Source organism: Triturus cristatus, chromosome 8 (genome assembly GCF_964204655.1).
Source record: "Triturus cristatus chromosome 8, aTriCri1.1, whole genome shotgun sequence".
NCBI classification, from domain to species: Eukaryota; Metazoa; Chordata; class Amphibia; order Caudata; family Salamandridae; genus Triturus; species Triturus cristatus.
Window position 1 is genome coordinate 1583100868 of NC_140591.1, and position 23006 is coordinate 1583123873.

At 42.8% G+C, this 23006-nt stretch overlaps 1 protein-coding gene across 9 annotated transcripts in view; it reads left to right on the top strand.

Annotated features, from left to right (window-relative positions):
* Nucleotides 1–23006, top strand: part of LOC146806245 (uncharacterized) — a 381111-nt gene that overhangs the window by 142318 nt on the left and 215787 nt on the right. For all 9 annotated transcript variants that reach the window (XM_085623495.1, XM_085623494.1, XM_085623496.1 and 6 more), the window contains 3 exons: nt 1140–1615; nt 2726–2852; nt 16002–16109. In XM_085623495.1, coding sequence (XP_085479621.1) covers nt 1598–1615; nt 2726–2852; nt 16002–16109 — 253 coding nt within the window. In that variant the 5' untranslated portion in view covers nt 1140–1597. The remainder of the gene's footprint in view (nt 1–1139; nt 1616–2725; nt 2853–16001; nt 16110–23006) is intronic.

Here is a 23006-nt window from a genome sequence, read left to right on the forward strand (position 1 = left end):
CTCCGAGAGCGGGGGGCAGCGGAGGGGGACAGAAAGAGTCTTCCGACGCGCCCGCTAAGGGCGTGCACACACCATGTCCTGCTGCTGCCTATCACCAGCGCACCACTCATTTTTGGCGCGGCCCCACCGCTCTCGTCCGCCCCCAACGGTACAAAGCTTACTTCAGTCCCTGGCTGCCTTCACGTGCTCAGGCCACAATCCTCGGTGCGCACCCGCCAGCGATTCTGCAGTCTGTTCTTTCCGGGGAGCAGCGCGATCAGTGCCCCTCACCTCCGGCTGCTAAGAAATGGTTTTTGAGGTAGGATTAATGTCCGGATTTTATGTCGGATTGATCGGGAACCGGTGTTACCCTCGGAGCTCCTCTAGGTTGCGGCCATCTTGCTCGGCTGCAGGCCCTGCCCCGCAAATGCTTGTTTTAAAGATGGTTTTTAGAAAGTTCTGTGGTAGTCCCCACAGGCCTTCTGTCAAAAAAGCGGAAACTAAGTGAACCTTTCCATATCTTATAGCATGACACAGTCAACGTATGTAGTGCTGCTAAAAGAACTTCAAAAGGTACTAGCTTAGCACATACAGTAGAAAACAAACACAGATAGGTGCAACTGGTAGATCTACAATGTTTGAATCAAGCAAGGTTTAGGCCAGGCAACGTTTAGAAAGCAGATGTAAGCTAATAGTGTTCTATACCCCTATCTTGAACCGCTTACATACCACATATGCTGACAAGAGAAATGTTGCCACTCCCATGCCCTGTGTACATGTTGCAGCTTATTTAGTCTGAGCGGTGAAGTTTGGGGATGTGGCTTATATGTGTAGCTGTTGCTCAACCCATCCCTGACATAGATGCTTTAATCAGAACCATTTATGTATATAAGCAGTTCAGAATCCAAAGCCAGAAAGGTTCCAGAATAGATTCTGTCACAGGACGCACACTGCAACACGCATCAGTCACGAGACATCCTCTGTTAAACCGCCCTTTTCACCTAGTGGTCATTGTTTCACTTACTGCCATCTCCCTCAATTATAGAACCAAAATTGGGCCTGTATTGTCCGGCTTTGTTGTTTAAATTAACATGTCAACAATTTAGTTGCTTCTTTGTTTGGTATTTTAACTACTTTTGTGTACTTCTTTGATCCATTAGGAGCTGAAACACTACTTCTCAAGGCACCAGTGGACCACAGCACAAAGTGCCGCCGCCTTCCGTTCATCAGGCAAGAAAGCAGAATTAACAGAGTGTCTTAATCCATCCCCTTGGAACAAACGGGCGCAGAACTATTCAGAGTATTCCAAATTATACTCTCTGGTGAATTAAGCTGCAGGACCATGCACCAAACAGAAGATACAGCATTAAAGCACACCATGCATCGGACAAGTATTGGGGGACTCTGGTTGTGTTCTAGGAGAGCAGCTTATTATGTGGTGGTTAAACAGCATTAGAGAACATCATGCATCGGACAAGTATTAGGGGACACTGGATGTGTTCTAGGAGAGCAGCGTATTATGTGGTGGTTGGACAGTAGTAAAGGCAGATGGATTAGCTGACCATGCTGTGACTATTGGAAGTGCTCCACAGGAACCCCTGAACTTGTTGAGCCACAAATGGCGTGTGCAAAAGAGGTAAGTGCAAGCCTCCCGTCCCCTTTCCTCCATCCATCTCCCCGCTTTTCTTCCCTCCTTTTCTCCTCCTTTAAGCCAAATAACTCTCCCTGATTTAAATCAAGTGCAAGGCTAGGAGGGTTCTCCCTTGATCTTTCCACTTTGGTTGGTTAGATGGAAGCCATTGTAGGAACCCACAACCTCCATAATGTGGTACTAATCCAAGGCGTAAGCCGGTATCATTGAATGAACTTCTCACACTCCATGACGTGTGCAACCTTAAAGGGATACAAATTGAGCTCAACACTGAGAGACTGAATGAATGTGTTTTGCCACCGGTGACATGGAATTGCAGGTTTAGGGGTTGATATTAGATGTGTAAGAAAACTGTTTATAGTCATTACCCATGGAGAGCTATTTTAAACTTGATATTGCTGAACAATCTAAATGTATTTAAAGACACTGAGAGAGGCAATCATCATACCGATAGTGGGGGGCTAATACAAGTTTCAATGAAGTGATACAACAGGGGTATAATACGTCGAACTAAACCTACGATGAAGTTTTCATTCAAAGCAGCGAAATGTGAGAGGGAAACGTTTGCGGTGACCGTGTAAAAATATCAAGTCCATCTATCCCTACAAACAAATTGTCCCACTAACAATCTCTCCCAGTTGATTAAGCCCACTTTTGGGAGCACTGGGTCCAGCATCGAGATGTGTATCTAGTGTTCTGGCAACACAGGTTTTTCTGTCTCTTTTCCAATTGTTTTGTTGGTTGCTGTTCTGAGGAATACTGGGTCTCCCATTGGTGGGTCTTTATTTTAGGTATTGCAGTTGTTAAAAAGTCTGCACTGTGGAAACCCTAGGTTTCTAAAGTATAAGAAAAAAAGTGAAACATTCAAACCGGATTCTTGAGACGCGATCCATTTATCTTTACATTAGTCTGTTGCTCGCAAGCGTATTTTGATTGAGTTCTGCATATATCGGAGTTGAGTTACACTTGCCTACTAGCACTCCTTAGTCCAAGTCACATTGAGACTTACATCTTCACTGCAGAATTTGCATGAGGTTGTTTTCCTTCTATTAATGAGTAAAAAAGGTAGTTAGTGTTTTGTGGTTTGTTTTGCAGGTGTCCATCACATTTGATGATGTTGCAGTGTATTTCTCGGAGGAGGAATGGTACTCCTTGACTGAATGGCAGAAAGCACTTTACTGGAGTGTGACAAAGGAAAATTACAGAACTCTGCAATCACTGGGTAGGTATGCTATCCATCAGGTTTCATGGCGTAGTGCCAGGAGCTCTGAGAAGTTTAGGAAGTCAAAAATGACTGTTGTTCAGTGAGTAATTTTACATGAGGAATGTACACTTTTTTTTAATTCTTCAGATTATTGTATTAAAATAATGTAATTTATACTAATTTTCCTATCAGCCATTATACTTATTGGCCATTGGTGAGTGGTAGTTTACACTGTTCTCAGCACAGCATTATAATCATTCTGTATAATCCATACATTCTAAAGGCATTATTAGACATAGGAGAGATCACACTTCCCCCTCCTCAAAAAACATACAAAGGAAAGACTCCGTTACTGCAGCTGTCACTTTTGATGCAGCCTCCTCACCTCTCCACAAAGGGCCAAAGTGCTATCCATCCATCCACATTCTTGCTGCTCTGTCTTATGGTCCGTGTCATCCTGGAGGTCTCCGTGGTGCTGTTCTCGGCACTGGTCTCCTTGTACTGAGAATCTTTACGCTGAGTGAGGTGTTTTAATTACTGATAATATCCTTTTAGCGCAGTAGGATTATGCGCAATAGCCTCAGATAAAACATGACTATGAGGATTCACAGGAGCTCGAACCTTGCCACTTCTTTGATGATCTTAAAGAATCAGGATTTGCCACTTGGTGTTCATCGTTCGAATATAGGATACATTCAACAGGATCTTGATGAACCACTTTTCCCTACTAGTATAAATAAATAATTAAATAAATAGAATTCCTTCTGGTATGTGCTGACTTCCATAAATATAGCTGCAATAGAGTTGGATATTCTAGTGCAGCAGTTCAGTCTGCAAGAGTATGTTTTGTTTGAAACCGATGAGACTCTTGGGGCTACAAGAGGTTTCAATCCCATGAACCGTGGACCAGATCACCATAGTAATTGTATCTTCAGGCTCAGTTGACATAATGTCCTCTTACGCCCATGCCAACTGCATTGTAAGCCGGTGCAATTGAAAGGGCGTCTTTAAGCAATAGCTATCCGAGGACATGAAGGTGGAAGCACAGTCCATCCCTCTTATCAGACATACCTCCTATCTAAGTTGTTTTGTTCAAAGAAATCTTTCGAGTCACGAGGTAGAGTGACTCCTCCTCTCGGTGGTTATATGCATGGACATCGACTCCATTGTTAGTTCTCCGCTATCGGGTTTGGATGTGTGTGCTCCGCTCTGTGTTTCAACTCCATTTCTGTTTGATTCTCCAGTTCTTTTCTCTGTCTTATACGGTTTTGTTATCGCTTACGCTTCTCCATCTTCAACTCTGATTAAAAAAAACTCAGCCTGTACGACTCTGTTCTAACAAAGCCCTTTCGGGGCAGCTCCCTTCGGGGCCTACCTTCTCCATTGTTACCAGCCTTCCTAAAAATGCTGCACTGGCAATGGAACGCACTCCCTTTCGGTTCTGCCCGTGTTGCCACGCGAAGTACCCTCACACAGACCAGCACTCAGTGTGTAATTTGTGCTTGTCTGCCCTGCACAACAAAGCGGTCTGCGCCACGTGCAAATCATTCTGCTCCAAGAAGACCCTTCTGGATCATAGAGCTAGTTGCCTTGAGATATCCTTCAGAGCTACTGACAACACTTTGATGAGCATCATGCTCAGGAGCAGTCATTGATCGACGAGGAGGGGGCATTCTCTGTCGATGAAACTTCGGGCTCCGAACTTGAGGAGGACTTTGACGGCTCCCCCTGCACCTGTCCACCAGCCCAATCCTACCAAAAACATTTGGCACTGCTGGTCTCAAATTCACAGATCTACGGGCCACCACTGTTGTCTGGCCATGGTAGGCACTGAAAAACCACTACGGACGCCTCAGGCTCCTTTGGGCTCGACATCGAAAGTGCATGTGAAGTCTAAGCCATCTATTTCAGCTTCCTTGGACCTAGACCACCCACAGGCATTGGGTTGATCTTCAGTGCTGAGCCAACAGCCGATATCCTCCATCTCAAAACGAGTTCGCAGTCCACGTCAGAGCCAAAAACGCCGGAGACAAAGCAACCCAAGCCCACCTCCAAGCTCGGTTCTTAAACACAGATGGTACCAATCCTGCACAAGTTACAGGAGAAATTGGACACACGCCAGAAGAAAATTCATATCCAGGCGCACACTGCACGTATACTGACTACAGCTTCCGCTCCTCCACTACCTAAAAGGAAGCTTACTTTGGAAGAGGGCCTGGGCAGGCCAGTTCCTCCTCAAAGGAAGACTATGAACAAAGCTACCATTCCTTCACCCCTCCCACCTCACATACCAACTCCACCACCATCTCCATCTCTACCTTCACCTCACCACACACTCCTGCAACATCATCACCTCCTGGAGAGCCACTAGATCATTCACCACAAGGATCTCCACAGTCAGGTACTTTTGGGTAGGGAGGCCACAGGAAGAAGGCCCCTGGGACACCTATGACACGGATTCCCTGCTGACACAGATCCTGATATTTATCCAGCGCTCACTACTCCTGAAGATGCTACCTCTTGCCCGGAGGTCAAAGCAAGGGCTGCTGCTTATCACAATGTGGAGCTTCATAAAGAGCCTTTAGAGGATGATTTCCTTTTTGACACGCCTGCCACCACACATAGGGCTACAGAATACTTGCCTATGTTAAAAAGCATGCTTAGGCATACTGATGACATATTTAAAGACTATTTGAGGCTAGGGTTGTAACGCCTAGGGTAGATTAAAAAATACAAACTTGCACCATCTATCCCTCTTTACATTAAAGTACAGTTACCACTAGACTCCTTAGTTGCCACCACAGCATGCAACTGTGGCAACTCTCGGACCACTGGACACACTCCGCCTCCTGACAAGGAGAGTAAAAGGATAGATGCTGCGGGGAATTCCAGCTCAGACTTACAACCATTGGCATATTGGCAACTCGCAAGCTCTCCTAGCACGCTATGACCGTGCCCACTGGGATGAAATAGAAGATCTACTTCAATATCTCCCAGTCTAACACAAAAAACAAAATTAACTACTGGTTTCTAAGGGGAAATTATAACCAACAACTCCATACGGTGCTCATTAGATGCTGCAGACAAGGCAGCCAGAGGAGTAAATACCAGTATTTTACTTCGGCGACATGCTTGGCTTAGAATCTCTGGGTTTAAACTGGATGTTCAACAAGCCATTTTAAACATGCCTTGATAAGTAACATCTGTTTAGTCCTCAGTTGGACTCCACATTAAACAAAATAAAAAAAGTAGACAGCCAAAGCTATGGGGTACCGGCAGACACCTGCCTCCAATGGCTCACAATCCACCTCTTCTGAGGCTTCCACCTCCCAACAAAAGCAGCAAAGTCAGGGCTCCTACTCTAAGGGCTACTACAGAGGCTCCTTGAGTGAAAACAGTTTCAGAGTTAGTGGTAAGGGTACCTCCCCACGTGGAGCAATGCCCTCTACCAAACAGTGACTACCCTATCCTTCCCCCTGATCACATAACCCCTGTCGGGGGCAGAATTCACAATTACCCACCTGCCTGGCAATCCATCGCATCAGACAAGTGGTGTTAGCCATTATCCAACGTGGCTATTGCTTGGACCTCATTTCAACACCATCCAGCATTTCAGCTTATGTTCACAAAATGTCACACGAGAATCAGACATTACTCAAACAGGAAGTTCAAACTCTTCTCCTCAAAGGTTCTATAGAACCCATCCCACCTCCAGATCAGGGTTCAGGAGTATACTGTCTGTACTTCCTAATCCCCAAAAAGGATGGGTCTTTAAGGCCAATCTTAGATCTCAGGCCCTTAAACAAATACATCCAATGAGAAAACTTCCATATGGTTACCTTACAGGATGTCATTCCACTTCTACAACAAGGCGACTTTATGGCAACACCATACTGAAAGGACACCTACTTCCACATACCAATACACCCAACTCATTGCAAATACTTGAGATTTGTGATAGGAGGTAAACATTACCAGTTAAATGTTTTGCCATTTGGGGCACCTCGAGTGTTCACCAAATGCCTGGCCGCGGTTGCCTCATATCTGTGCAAAAATATTTGCCTACGCTTTTCCGCCTCTCCGTCTCCTTCCATTTCTGGTTCCGAAGCTCAGGTAGACTTCTTTAACAATGATCCTAGTCGCTCCCACTTGGGCTTGTCAGCCCTGATTCATAGCATTTCTAGACTTTTCAGTAGTCCCACACGAGAAGCTCCTCAATAGGCTAGACTTTCTCACTCAAAATCAGGGACAAATCAGACACCCAGATGTCAAAATTCTCAGCCTAGCAATCTAGCTCCTGAGGTCATAAAATTTGGTTATCTTAACTAACTAATGGAATGTGTGGACTTTCTTAAAGAAGCACGTAAACCTACTACGGCCTGCTATGCAGCAAAATGGAAACGTTTTGTTTGCTACTGCCACTCAAAACAAATTGACCTTTTCACAGCTACAGTACAAAACATCATTTGTTATCTATTTTACTTGCACAAGGTGGGTTTAGCATGTGCTTCTATACGCTTACATCTCACTGCTATGGCTGCCTATCTTCAAAATAGACAACACCTTTCCCTCTTCAAAATTTCAGTAATTAAAGCCTTCATGGAAGGACTTAAACATGTCATTCCACCCAAGACTCCTCCTGCACCTTCATGGAACTTTAATATAGTACTCACAAGACTCCTGGGACCTCCTTTTGAACCTCTACACTCATGCCCTTTTCAATTCCTATCTTGGAAGGTGGCATTTTTAGTCTCCATAACTTCACTCAGACGTGTTGGTGCGCTGTAGGCATTAACTTAACAAAATTTCTCTAACTGCAGTCACAGAAAGAAAAGTAAATGTAGGAAGACAAACTGACTTTTGGCCTGTGTCTCTGAAAGCCAAGGAAATGTGACACGATAACAAGATTTAAAGGCATCATTATTGCTCATTTACTTTGTGAGCAATAAAGATGCCTTTAAATCTTGTTATCTTGTAACATTTGCTCCGCTTTCAGAGACAGAGGCCAAAAGTCAGTTTGTCTTCCTACATTTACCTTACTTTCTGTGACTGAAGTTAGAGGATTTTCAGCTTGCCCGAGTAGGCATTAAAAATAGCTCGTCCTGATTAAATCTGGCTCGCCATATCAAGCGGGCGAGTGGATTTTTTGAAACTTGTATATTCACACTTGCTATGCTAAGGCCACAAGACCTTTACCTGTTCCTCCGAGAGGACACTTTACTCGCAAAAAGGGAGCTACCATGGCCTTTTTGGGAAATTTTCATAGCTAACATATGTAAAACAGCTACATGTTTTACCACGCAAACAAGCCAATGTAGGACAGACAGTCTTACGTACCATCTTTGAAACCACTGCAACACCCACAGTTTAGACACCGCTTATAAAGAGGGACTGCTTTACAGTCTATGCAGAGCATGTGTATCTACAGCCGCACATGCCATTGAACGGAATATGTAACTTACCCTGTAATCATCTGTTTGCGGCATGTTGTGCTGTAGATTCACATGCGCACACCCTCCACCCTCGATAACTGTGGTTGTAACAGATCCTTAGTTTTCACTATTTATACATTTAGCATGGTCATCACATTGGTTACGTCGAAATGGGTGGTGGGCGCACTCGTTTCTTTTAGATGATAGAATGGGATTTTAACAGTAGGCGTGCGATATTGCCTTATGCTTGCGTGGCACGTGGTATGAATGAAGGGGGGTGGCATAGTATGAAATTAACTAGGACTGCAATATGCACTGCTGTGAAGTTATTTCAAGCATTTAATTCATTTCACATCAAATTAACAATAATCATATTCTATTTTTTCATATGAGTTTCCACAATAAACATAGTCATTCAATATGTGTACACTTGTACAGTAATAGACACAAGTAACAGATTAAATAACGTTCCAAACACCCAATGCATTTCGGGACATTTGTGGTCCCTTCGTCGGGGTAAACTGTTGGAGAAGAAAGGAGAGTATATATCAGAATCTGCACGTTGCGTGATCAGAAAGTAGTATTTTAAACTTAAAGTGAGGTATACGGTACCTTTGGGTAGTTCGCATGTGTTACGTGTTCATGCTCTAGGGAAAGAGTTCAAAAGAATAAAAGTTGAGGAGAGCTGATCTCTCTATTGATTGGTAGAAATTAAAAATGCAAAGAACCCCGATGTCGTACCTGATCAATTGTGTCGTTCTACAAGATTTTCATGTTGCAACGGAAAATAAAAAAGTCTGCAGAAATAAAAACTGAGTGTTAACTACGCTGTGTGAGACATTATGTCTGAGTACGCTAATGGTTAAAGCGGAGCTCAACTTGATAACGGAAGTTCAGGTGGCGGTAAAAAACCGTGACTGAAGTTAAGTGTTACCAATCTGAAAATAAAGGACAAAACCTTACATTTCAGTCGAATCTGCAAGTAGAAGCCCATAAAAATGGGGCCAGATGAAAGAGTTTGCTTACCGATTCGGACAAAGATTCGTTGCGAAGTATGTTTCCACGAGCGCTCTCGGTCGCGGTTTGTTGCTCGTCAATTTCAGACGAGTTTATTGTCACGCTGCGAGCGTGGACGTAGAGACTGAAAAAAGACTGGGAGGAAACATAGTCTTGAAGAGAGACTCAAGTGCTGCCTATAGCAGCGATACGAGTCTACAAAATCTAAATAGTGTTTTGTAAAGTTTGTGTATAATCCGATTGTGAAATTAAATGAAAGTAGAACCATCTAAATGTTCCAAATAATTTCCGGGGTAGAATAAACGCGCACTGAGCTAGCTAGATGTGCGCGAGACCTTTGTCAATAAAGTTATGAAAAATAAAACCCAAACAAATGGTGTTGATGAATGTAATTGTAGGTGATGGTGTTTGATGGGTGAGTTGTCAGATTGTGTGACCGCCAGAGTGTAGATTACCTGGTAACATTCAACAGCAATATATAAGTGCTAGGCATCATCAAATGATGTAAGTTAGTAGTCGTCTGAACATAGATTACATAATGAATTTCAGCAACAATATATGAAAGTTCAAAACATAATCAAATAATGCAGGTCATATAAATTATATAATCAATTTCAACATCAACAATTTGATACGAAACATCATCATAAACAAAGGTCAAGTTCTGTATTCTATTGCTGTGGGGGTTCTAACAAAAGATGCATGTGTGTGTAAAAGTACGCGTGTGTGTAATGTCAGGTAAGAAATAATCGTGGGTTGAATGCATTATAGGTATAAATGCTTTCAAGATTGAGTCGGGATCCCGAGGTGGAGTACGAGTATCAAATGTGGGTGTTAGTTTAGAGAAAGCAAGCCATCTCAAATTTATCATTGAGTCCGTACGGAGTAAGAGTTTTGAGCTTCTTAATCCAGAATGCCTCTCTTTGTAAAAGGTACTTTGAATTATCACGATCTGTGTGTTTTGGTACTTCTTCGATGATTTGGAATTTCAGTTGGGCAATTTGGTGTCGTGATTACTCCCAGTGTGTCGCTATGCTAGACGTCGTACTTTTGGTGCGTATTTTGCTTTTATGTTCCATCAATCTGATTTTCATTGTCCTCTCAGTTTTGCCGACGTATAGTAGCCCACAGGGGCATTTGATGGTGTAAATAACATTTTCTGAGTTGCATGTTGTGCTGCTGTGAATTTAAATTTTTTGACCCGTAGATGGATGCAATAAAATATCACCTGTGATTACGTTGTTGCAATGTGTACAGTTCCAGCATTTTTGTGTACCTTTACTTGGTTCAAGAGTCCTTGTCGGTTTTTGTTTTTTGGATAGTAATTCTTTCAAGTTTTGGGCTCTTGTGAAGGCGAATAGTGGTTTCTCTTTGAAAAGATTTTTGAAATCAGTTTCCAATTGAAGTAAATTCCAATGTTTATTAATAGTTTGTTTAATCTTCCTTGATGCCGTAGAGTATTTTGAAACGAAGACTGTACGTGTACTAGTCTCTTTTGGGACTTTCTTCAGTAACTCTTCACGAGGTCGGGTCTTAACTTTGTTTAGTTGTTCTGTGAGAAGTTTCTCAGGGTACCCTCTGTCTGTATAGTTCTTAATTTGTTGTTGCCATGTGGATTCACATGCCATGTCTGTGGAAGAAATTCTTTTAGTTCGCAGGAATTGGGAAACTGGTAGATTCCGAATCAACGAAGGAGGATGGAAACTGCTGAAAAGCAGAGCATTATTTCTGTCTGTTGGTTTTTTATACACACTCGTTTGTATTTCACCTTGTCCAATGTCTATCCATACATCTAGGAAAGAGATTGATTTGCGGCTTATTGTGTGGGTAAATTGAATTCGAGGATCTATCAGGTTGAGTGTCCGTATATTGTTGATAAGTTCTGGTTCTGACTGATTCTAAATGAGGAAGATGTCGTCTATAAAGCGTTTGAAGAATATGAGACCTTCTTTCCATGTAAGGTCACGGAGGATGTAGTCATGTTCAAATTTTGCCATATACGTGTTAGCGTATACGGGTGCTCCTGGAAAACCCATAGATGTTCCATTTAATTGTATGTAAAACTTTCCATCCCAACAAAAATAACTGTTTTGTAGGCAAAACTCTAGTAGTTGTAAAATAAAGTATTTGGGTGTTTGTGTGTTTTTAAAATCTACTTATTACCAAAGATTCACAAAAACCTGATGGATCCTCCGTTTAGACCCATCGTCTCTGGATGCGACTCAATATTCGAAAAACCTGGCCGGTTCATTGATACATTTCTGCAGTCATTTGTTCAAAATTGGGAGACTTATATTGAAGATACCACGGACTTCCTGAGAAACCTACAAATGATTAAACACCTAAAAACAGAAAATTGGATCCTATGCACTATAGATGTAGTAGCATTATACACCTCGATACCACACGCCAACGGAATTGAAGCAGTCGAATGGGCACTACTGCAACAAGAAAACACACAAACACCCAAATACTTTATTTTACAACTACTAGAGTTTTGCCTACAAAACAGTTATTTTTGTTGGGATGGAAAGTTTTACATACAATTAAATGGAACATCTATGGGTTTTCCAGGAGCACCCGTATACGCTAACACGTATATGGCAAAATTTGAACATGACTACATCCTCCGTGACCTTACATGGAAAGAAGGTCTCATATTCTTCAAACGCTTTATAGACGACATCTTCCTCATTTGGAATCAGTCAGAACCAGAACTTATCAACAATATACGGACACTCAACCTGATAGATCCTCGAATTCAATTTACCCACACAATAAGCCGCAAATCAATCTCTTTCCTAGATGTATGGATCGACATTGGACAAGGTGAAATACAAACGAGTGTGTATAAAAAACCAACAGACAGAAATAATGCTCTGCTTTTCAGCAGTTTCCATCCTCCTTCGTTGATTCGGAATCTACCAGTTTCCCAATTCCTGCGAACTAAAAGAATTTCTTCCACAGACATGGCATGTGAATCCACATGGCAACAACAAATTAAGAACTATACAGACAGAGGGTACCCTGAGAAACTTCTCACAGAACAACTAAACAAAGTTAAGACCCGACCTCGTGAAGAGTTACTGAAGAAAGTCCCAAAAGAGACTAGTACACGTACAGTCTTCGTTTCAAAATACTCTACGGCATCAAGGAAGATTAAACAAACTATTAATAAACATTGGAATTTACTTCAATTGGAAACTGATTTCAAAAATCTTTTCAAAGAGAAACCACTATTCGCCTTCACAAGAGCCCAAAACTTGAAAGAATTACTATCCAAAAAACAAAAACCGACAAGGACTCTTGAACCAAGTAAAGGTACACAAAAATGCTGGAACTGTACACATTGCAACAACGTAATCACAGGTGATATTTTATTGCATCCATCTACGGGTCAAAAAATAAAAATTCACAGCAGCACAACATGCAACTCAGAAAATGTTATTTACACCATCAAATGCCCCTGTGGGCTACTATACGTCGGCAAAACTGAGAGGAAAATGAAAATCAGATTGACGGAACATAAAAGCAAAATACGCACCAAAAGTACGACGTCTAGCATAGCGACACACTGGGAGGAATCACGACACCAAATTGCCCAACTGAAATTCCAAATCATCGAAGAAGTACCAAAACACACAGATCGTGATAATTCAAAGTACCTTTTACAAAGAGAGGCATTCTGGATTAAGAAGCTCAAAACTCTTACTCCGTACGGACTCAATGATAAATTTGAGATGGCTTGCTTTCTCTAAACTAACACCCACATTTGATACTCGTACTCCACCTCGGGATCCCGACTCAATCTTGAAAGCATTTATACCTATAATGCATTCAACCCACGATTATTTCTTACCTGACATTACACACACGCGTACTTTTACACACACATGCATCTTTTGTTAGAACCCCCACAGCAATAGAATACAGAACTTGACCTTTGTTTATGATGATGTTTCGTATCAAATTGTTGATGTTGAAATTGATTATATAATTTATATGACCTGCATTATTTGATTATGTTTTGAACTTTCATATATTGTTGCTGAAATTCATTATGTAATCTATGTTCAGACGACTACTAACTTACATCATTTGATGATGCCTAGCACTTATATATTGCTGTTGAATGTTACCAGGTAATCTACACTCTGGCGGTCACACAATCTGACAACTCACCCATCAAACACCATCACCTACAATTACATTCATCAACACCATTTGTTTGGGTTTTATTTTTCATAACTTTATTGACAAAGGTCTCGCGCACATCTAGCTAGCTCAGTGCGCGTTTATTCTACCCCGGAAATTATTTGGAACATTTAGATGGTTCTACTTTCATTTAATTTCACAATCGGATTATACACAAACTTTACAAAACACTATTTAGATTTTGTAGACTCGTATCGCTGCTATAGGCAGCACTTGAGTCTCTCTTCAAGACTATGTTTCCTCCCAGTCTTTTTTCAGTCTCTACGTCCACGCTTGCAGCGTGACAATAAACTCGTCTGAAATTGACGAGCAACAAACCGCGACCGAGAGCGCTCGTGGAAACATACTTCGCAACGAATCTTTGTCCGAATCGGTAAGCAAACTCTTTCATCTGGCCCCATTTTTATGGGCTTCTACTTGCAGATTCGACTGAAATGTAAGGTTTTGTCCTTTATTTTCAGATTGGTAACACTTAACTTCAGTCACGGTTTTTTACCGCCACCTGAACTTCCGTTATCAAGGTGAGCTCCGCTTTAACCATTAGCGTACTCAGACATAATGTCTCACACAGCGTAGTTAACACTCAGTTTTTATTTCTGCAGACTTTTTTATTTTCCGTTGCAACATGAAAATCTTGTAGAACGACACAATTGATCAGGTACGACATCGGGGTTCTTTGCATTTTTAATTTCTACCAATCAATAGAGAGATCAGCTCTCCTCAACTTTTATTCTTTTGAACTCTTTCCCTAGAGCATGAACACGTAACACATGCGAACTACCCAAAGGTACCGTATACCTCACTTTAAGTTTAAAATACTACTTTCTGATCACGCAACGTGCAGATTCTGATATATACTCTCCTTTCTTCTCCAACAGTTTACCCCTGACGAAGGGACCACAAATGTCCCGAAATGCATTGGGTGTTTGGAACGTTATTTAATCTGTTACTTGTGTCTATTACTGTACAAGTGTACACATATTGAATGACTATGTATATTGTGGAAACTCATATGAAAAAATAGAATATGATTATTGGTAATTTGATGTGAAATGAATTAAATGCTTGAAATAACTTCACAGCAGTGCATATTGCAGTCCTAGTTAATTTCATACTAGGCCACCCCCCTTCATCACATTGGTTACACATACTGTACACTCCTGTCTCACCCGCCTGTGGGAAAGCGATCTAACAATGGAGTTGATGTCCATGCGCATTACCACCGAGAGGAGGAGTCACTCCACCTTGTGACTTGAAAGACTTCTTCAAACAAAAACAAGTTGCACAACTGCGAATCCAACACTAGATGACAGGACTATGCAGAGCATGTGATTCCACAGCACAACATGTCACAAACAGATACTTAGAGGATAAGTAACATATTCCTTTCAGTACGAGTGCAGTAGAGTTGGCTAAGATAAATGGCAATACCCACACAGTACTACCCAGTAACCAATGACTGCCCTATAACTCCAAGAAAAGCCCTCCTGGACAGTCACATCCGAGTTGCTCTTTAAGTAAGCTATTGACTTACTGGGTTTGCTCTCCAAGTGGGTATCTGCTTGGCATAGTTGGGGAGCCAACAAAGAGGAAGGCTATATTAAAACAACTATCAAGTTTAGTAGTCATTTGTAAACACTTGTTGCTTGCTCACTCAAACACAGCAGACTAGCAAACTTAGAGCACTTTGCACCGTTGGCACAGATGCAGCATACATAGGCAACAACCTTTGCAGGATTTATTCAAAGGTGATAGTGTTTGGTTAACACAATTCAGTAGCTCACCTATTGGTTACTTATGCCAACAAGATATGCATGAAGGATGAATCCTGTTAACCCATCTGGAATACATTTGTCTCTAATCTGCCTTCTTTAGAAGCAGGCTACTGTATTCACAACATGCATATATGTCACCAGTTCATGCAGTAATATGTATAATGTCGCTTCAGTGGAGCAGTTTAGGCTGCGAGATTAACGGGATAGATTTACATGTGATCCCCCTGACAAAGTGAGACGAGGGTAGGAAAATTAAACCGTTCACACAGATACTCTTTCGACCCCTGGATGATCTGCAAAAACACCTTATCTGGGTATTTTTATCTGCTCAGTTCAAGATCACAAGCAGTACAGCATACACTGTGCTGTTGGTATAGTTTTGCTGCACTTTCCATAATTTGAGATAGCTCAAAACAATTCTGAGGTATCCAGTGCAAACCGGAGCCTGGTTTGGTCATGAAGATGTACTGTCAGGACTGTGAATGGGTATGTTATGTTAGTTAAATGCGTCAATTGAGACTTGTGAGTGAATTCTCTTGGTGTTTGATAGGTGAGACTGGGGGGCTGTAGCAAATCTGCACTCAGTGAGTGGGGAATCACAAATGTGTATAGTTGTCCATATCAACCATAAGTTGCAAAATGATGCATAGTGTGTACATTTATAACTGAAATACAGTGGAAAATAATGTTTGCTTGCCAATGAAATGCTTCTTTTTTCTTGTTGACAGGCCTAAATACGGTGAAGCCTGACATTGTGTTGAAGATTGAGCGAGGGGAAGTTCCATGTTTTAAAAATTACGGTGATATAGATAAGGTTATTTGCAGCCTTCGGGAAGGTGAGCGAGAATTTTCTACGCTTTCTTATTCTCAATTTTAGTCGTTCTGGTAACAGCCTTCTCCAATTTCTTAGCCAGACACAATGAGTAGGTGAGGGTTTATTTTGATGATCCGGATCCTCGCTACGCTAGGTCTGGGGACCTGGTTTTTAATGCCTAATGCACACATGCATTTCCATTTGATAGTGCGGAAGATGTGCTTGTCATCCACTGACACTGTTGTATAAAAGTGCGTTTTGAATAGGAATTCGCAGTGCTCTACAGTAGTTGTAGGAAAAGCTATAGCAAGCGTAGGTGCTGTTTGAAGAGCTTGAGTCTCCACTCTTTAGTCTTTCCTTTGCTAAACCAAGACTAGAATCCAGCTTCCTTAATCGTTCCTGTTAGAAAATAATGCAAGAACCCTAGTTACTCCAGCAAGAAAGTTGTTGAAACAAGTCAATGCAGATGTCATCTTTCTATAGACTGCAACTGCCACCTGAATGATCAAAAAGACTTGAACATAGCACACACAGACCGCATTAATTATTTCTCTTTGGAGACAGTTGTCTCAGTTTTGGAGAGGTTAAGTGGCTGCTTCCAGTCCTTGAAGCACCATCTAGTGATAATTAGTTTGCGATTTTTTTATCCACAATTGTGTGCTGACGTTACCCTGCCACTTCATGTTTTTGTATGCTTAAATCTTTCTGACAGTCAGTAGATGTGTGTAATCCTGCTCAGCATTACATGGGTTCATAGTGGTCATGCTTATGAATTAAGGCTCAATATATTAAAATTGTTGGAACATTACTTTCTATGGGAAATAGGTTTCCCTTTCCAAAGTCTTAGACCTTTCAGCCATTGTCATTGTTTCCAGCAAACCTCTCTCCAAATGTTGTAAGCCTATTTCTCCATGTTTAGGTTTCCTATCTACAGGGAAAAGAAAAAGGTTGCATTTTGTTTATACATATCCGTTTCTAGTACTTTTCCAGTTTCCTGCTTTTTCCTTCCTTCCACGATTGTTTATGTCCTTTTTAAGGTTTGAGCCTTCGAGAGCATGCACTAGCGCATTCGTCACGCTTCAGAGACACTGCTGTTAGCAAAAAAGGCTTGGAGCTGCCCTTTGCTTACCATTTGTTGTCTAGCATGGCACTCTTCTTTACAGCCTTGTAATTCGTCACGGCAGACCTAACATCACTTCCATTCCTTTCTATGGAGCAGGGACCAAGTACTTATTGATTCAACGTAATCAGTGCCCGTCAGCTGCTCCTGATGTGATTGAGGTACTATTTTGTTCTTTTTACTTTTAGAACCCTGCAAACAGAAGGCGTGTGACTGGAAAAAACGTGCCCTGCAGGACAAACAAAATTGCAAAGATTTATTTTCTATAGTTAACTTTCTTTTATTTTGCCAAGTTGTCTTTTCTCACTTTGCACCCTCCTACGCTTTTCTTTAGTTTTTGCTCGTGGCCACCGTTCTCAAAAGATGAGAATTATCTTATTGCAAAGCGACATTGTTTCTTTCTTAAGTGTAATTTCTGAACTGATGCTTTAACACATAATCGTGCAGTACACCCCAATCCACCCCACTGTAATTCGCCCCACTCCAATTCACTCCAGTCCACCGAACCCCACTCCGTCCAATCCACCCCAGACCAATCCACTCCACCCCAGACCAATCCACCACACCCCAATTCTCTCAACCCAACCCACTCCAGTTTGCCCCACTCCAATATGCTCTACTCTAATTCACCTCACTCCAATTCGCCCCACTCCAGTCCAGAACAATCTGCCCCATTCCAATCCCAAACAATCTGCCCCACTCCAATCCAAAACAATCTGCCCCACTCCAATCCAGAAGAATCTGCCCCACTCTAATCTGCTCCACTCCAATACAGTTCTGCCTGACTCCAATCTGACCCCTCCAATCCACCCCACTCCAATCCAAAACAATCTGCCCCACTCCAATATGCCCCACTCTAATCATTCCCACTCCAGTCTGCCCCACTCTAATCCAAAACAGTATGCCCACTTCAATCCGCCCCACTCTAATCTTTCACACTCCAATTCATCCCAATCCAATCTGCCCCACTGCAATCCAAAGCAATCTTCCCCACTCCAGTCTGCCCCACTCCAATCTAAAACAATCGGCCCCTCGTCAATCCATCCCACTCTAATCCAGAACAATCTGCCCCATTGCAATCCGTCCCACTCCAATCTGCCTCACTCCAATCCACCCACTACATCCCAATTCACACCACACCAATGCAATCCATCCCACTTCAATCCAATCCACCCCACACCAATCCAGTCTAACCCAATCCAGCCCAATTCAATCTACCACACTCCAATCCAATCCACCTCACCCCACTACAAACCATCCCACTTCCTCCCCAGTCCACCCCACTCCAATCTAATCCACCATAATCCACCCCTCTCCAATCCAAAACAATGTGTCCAACACCAATGTGCCCCACTCCAATCCAAAACAACCTACCCCACGCCAATCCAAACAATCTGCCCCACTCCAATTCAGAACAATCCACTCCAATCTGCCCCACTCCAGTCAGAAACAATCTGCCCCACTACAATCCAAAACAATCTGCTCAACTCCAATCTGCCTCACTCCATTCCAAAACAATGTGCTCACTCCAATCAGCTCCATTTCAAAAGAATCTGCCTGACTCCACATCTAAACAATCTGCCCCATTCCAATTTGCCCCACTCCAATCCAAAACAATCCGTCCACTCCACTCCTCCCCAATCCAGTCCACCTCACTCCAATTCTATCCACAATGCACTTCACCCCAATCCACCTCACCCCAATCCAATCCATGCCACTCCAGTCCACCCTATCCAGCCAATTCTAATCCAGTCTACCTCAGTCTGATCCACCCCACCCCATCCCAATCCAGATCACCCCACCCCAATCCACCTCAATCCACCTCAATCCAATTCATCCCGATCCAATCCATCCTACTCAACCCTATCTACCTCACTCCAGTTCAGTCCTCCCCAGTAAAAATCAATTTATTCTCCTCCAAGCCACCCCACTCCACCGAGCTCCATTTCACATCACTCCATTTCTCTCCACTCATGTCCACCCCACCCCACTCCACTCCAATCCACCCCACTCTAACCCAATCCAATCCACCCCGGTCCAATCCATTCCACCCCACTCTAATCCATTCCACTCCAGTCCAATCCGCCCCACTCCAGTTCCCCTCACTTCAGTCCACCCCACTTCACCCCATTCCACCCCACTCCAGTCCAATCCGCCCCACTCCAGTTCTACTCACTTCAGTTCACCCCACCTCACCCCAGTCCATTCCACCCCAGTCCATTCCACCCCAGTCCATTCCACCCCAGTCCATTCCACCCCACTCTAGTCCACCCCACTCTAGTCCACCCCACTCTAGTCCACCCCACTCTAGTCCACCCCACTCTTGTCCACCCCACTCTCGTCCACCCCACTCTCGTCCACCCCACTCTTGTCCATCCCACTCTTGTCCATCCCACTCTCGTCCACCCCACTCTTGTCCACCCCACTCTTGTCCACCCCTCTCCAGTCCACATCACTCTAGTCCACATCACTCTAGTCCACCCCACTCCAATCCACCCCACTCCAATCCACCCCACTCCAATCCACCCCACTCCAATCCACCCCGCATCAGTCCACCGCACCCCAGTTCAGTCCACTCCACCCCAGTTTAGTCCACCCCACCCGAATCCAATCAAACCCACCCCACTCCACCCCACAAGACACTCTGCCACTGAACCACTTAATTCTACTCCACAACACAACACTTTACTCCCCCTGTTCCAACAAATCCAGTCTACGACACTCTACTTCCCCCACTCCACTCTAGGACACTGCATGCACTCACGTTTAGCCATGCTGAACAGCAGCCACACTGGTGTACAGCATGGCAACAACACAGTGCCAAAGTCAGTAGCTCTTGTATAGGCGCAACCTATTGACTTTGCCAATGCTTGTTTATTCCAGCCAGACCTTACATGATCCCTTGACCTGGACTATTAATGACAGACCGGGGTGACAATAAGAGTTTTATTGTACCATCAGCAGATGGAAGCTGCTGTACAGGTCTAATTACCCTCGGTAGGATATAGAAGGGGGGTGAGAAGCCTGTAAGTGTGTCTTTGCTGCCACGCCACCTGCTGAGAAGGGGCACCCTCTTTATTTGAGGTCCAGTGAGAAGTGGGAAGAAAGGTTTCTCATTCGGAGTCCAGAATTATAGTTGTGGAGGACTATCACAGTCTAGTGGACTCAATATGAAGGCCTTCAAAGCCTTCTTCTCCATATGACATTCTGAAAAAAACACCTTGGCCTAGGGAGATTGTAGCTATGGGCTTCTACTTTATCCATTATGGGCAAGAGTCGTGTGCCACTGATGCCATTTTAACCCTCCACTTGTAAAACACGTTACTGCTCTGCAAATTCTTAAATGTGTGGTAAATAAAATAAATATTACCTGACTGAATTTCGTACGGAGTCTTAAAATAAAGTAAAATAGCTCAAAATAACAAGAGGCAGAATCCGTGGTATAAGAGGTTCTCTAATGGGCTTTATTCCATTCAAAATGGCCGACTCGAGTGGCGGCCTTCAGGTTCCGTCACCACGAGGGTTCAGGAAGTGAAGTACAATAATTTATTGATAGACATGTATTTTTATAATAAGTACATTACAATGAAACGAATGTAGAAGGCGTAACATTTGATAAGAAAAATGACGTGACAGTGACATAATCGAAACTAGGCGTAATAAGGAATAAAAGAAACATGATTGGTTAGGATTATCAGACATAGGTGGATCTATAAGATAATACTTGGCATAGATGCGCGCGCAGCAGCATGACGTGTAATTGACGTGTAACTAGGGGGTGAAGGGGACTTGACATTTAGCTCTACATGTGGAGACGAGAAGTCTGGGGTTATGTCGACCTAATCCCAAATCATATCTAACATCCTATGTTTAAAGAACTATGTTATCCACAAGGAAGAGACTCTCGGACAGAATCTATTCTATACTGACTATGTGCGTGTACAAGCGTCTAAGTGTCTATATGAGATGCGAGGGGCAGAAAACTTTCCATAGCAACAGGGCTATGAATCACTTGCAGGAGGACGGAAAGGCTGAGTCCTTTGCTTGTGAGCTAAAGGAAATGTTTACCTAAATCACTAGGCAGGAATGCATCGGCTGAGGGGGAAAATAGATAATTCGAAGGTGAAATACAGCTTCTTGGCAGACAGGCGAAAACTGGCCGAGGCAGGCACCGTTAGCTGCACAGGGAGTAGGACAAAGTTCATGGATACAGATGCGAGCTCAAGCTGAAGCTGTCAGAGGCTGGGAGCAGGGAAAGGCTTTGAGGACAGAATCGGGCCTACTCGCCTGAACTGTAAAAATGGAGTAACTTAGCCATGTAAAGTCGGTGGCCTTTCATACCTAGGAATCGAATATCCAGCCCATAGATGGCGGATCTGACAGAGAACATGTTGACGGTAGACACACATATGTTTGCGTCTTAGAAACTGGAACTGGAGGGAACATACATGTACTTGTAACATGCATATAGAACCGTTGGGGTCCAAGATAGGGGACATAACTGACCAGGAAAATCCACATTTCCACATTCCCTCCTTGTCCCCTTCTTGCCCTTCAAGAGATATCAATCTTCATCATTCCATCGATTTGCTCATGGAGCATCATTTCTTCTTCTTTCTTCTTCCGGGATCTTGAGCCAAAACCTTGATGTGGAATACACGATGTGGCACACAGACCACAAATCGCTGGTCCACATTGCAGGCATAGACAACAACTGAAGAGCATAAGAAGGCCAATACCTAGGAAGGATAGAACTCTCCATCCCCAGGCTGATATCACACTCCAAAACCACCCGGACCACGTCCAAGTGCCTGGATTCTCGTGTATCTGGCTTACAATTTGATATTGTACCTATATAGGGAAAGATACCTTTATTGAAATCTACATACTTGTCCCATGCCGTCTCAGTATAATCGACAACTGGGAGATCTCTTCGCTCTCTATTGTGTACTAAATGAACATTTCGATAATAATCAGGGGGAGCTAGGAAAACAGGTGGCAGAAGGAATGCTATATAACAGGTACCATCCCAATCTAGAGGCAGACGCATATATGCCGTCTGACCACATATAAAGTAAGAATGGCGAGAAGCTCTAAATGAAGATTTGCCTTGATCACTATATTCTACTGTAGTAACGCATTGGCTATGGCCCATATGTATGGAACCAACTTTTCTCACACATAATTCACCCTTAACTGGAAATACTGACATAGTGGGCAGAATTAGTTCAACTTCGGATTTGACATTCAAAATCATAAGATTAGGCGTAAAATTACCTAATTTATACACTTCATTTTCTAAATCAGTTCCTGTTCTACTGGGGTGACCCTCCTTATTAGGGTGACAGACTTTGAATAAAACTAGATTCAGATTTCCCCATATCCAATGTTGTTGATAAACTGCTGTGTCTGGGTCTATGGAATTTAATAAACTAAACCATGCTCCACAGGAGCCATTGCGTGTAAATGGATGTGGAAAGAAAGGCAGAACTCCTTTGTTATTCTGATAGGGAGGGAGTCGGCCACACACCCAACAATTGGTGGCATTACTAGTCTGATGGGAATGATGTAACATACTAATGAATGTGTTATTGCGCAGCGCAAGTCTATAGGATAACTCATGTAGCGGTAGGTCACTAAAAGAATGTTCATCAGTTATATTGAGAACACGTTTAGAAACAGGATAATACATATGCAACAATATACTTGCAATAACTATTAAAAAACTCAAGGAAAACAAAATTAATAAAGTCACAATACAGTGGTTACGCAGTAATTTACAATAAGCATGTCGTTTCA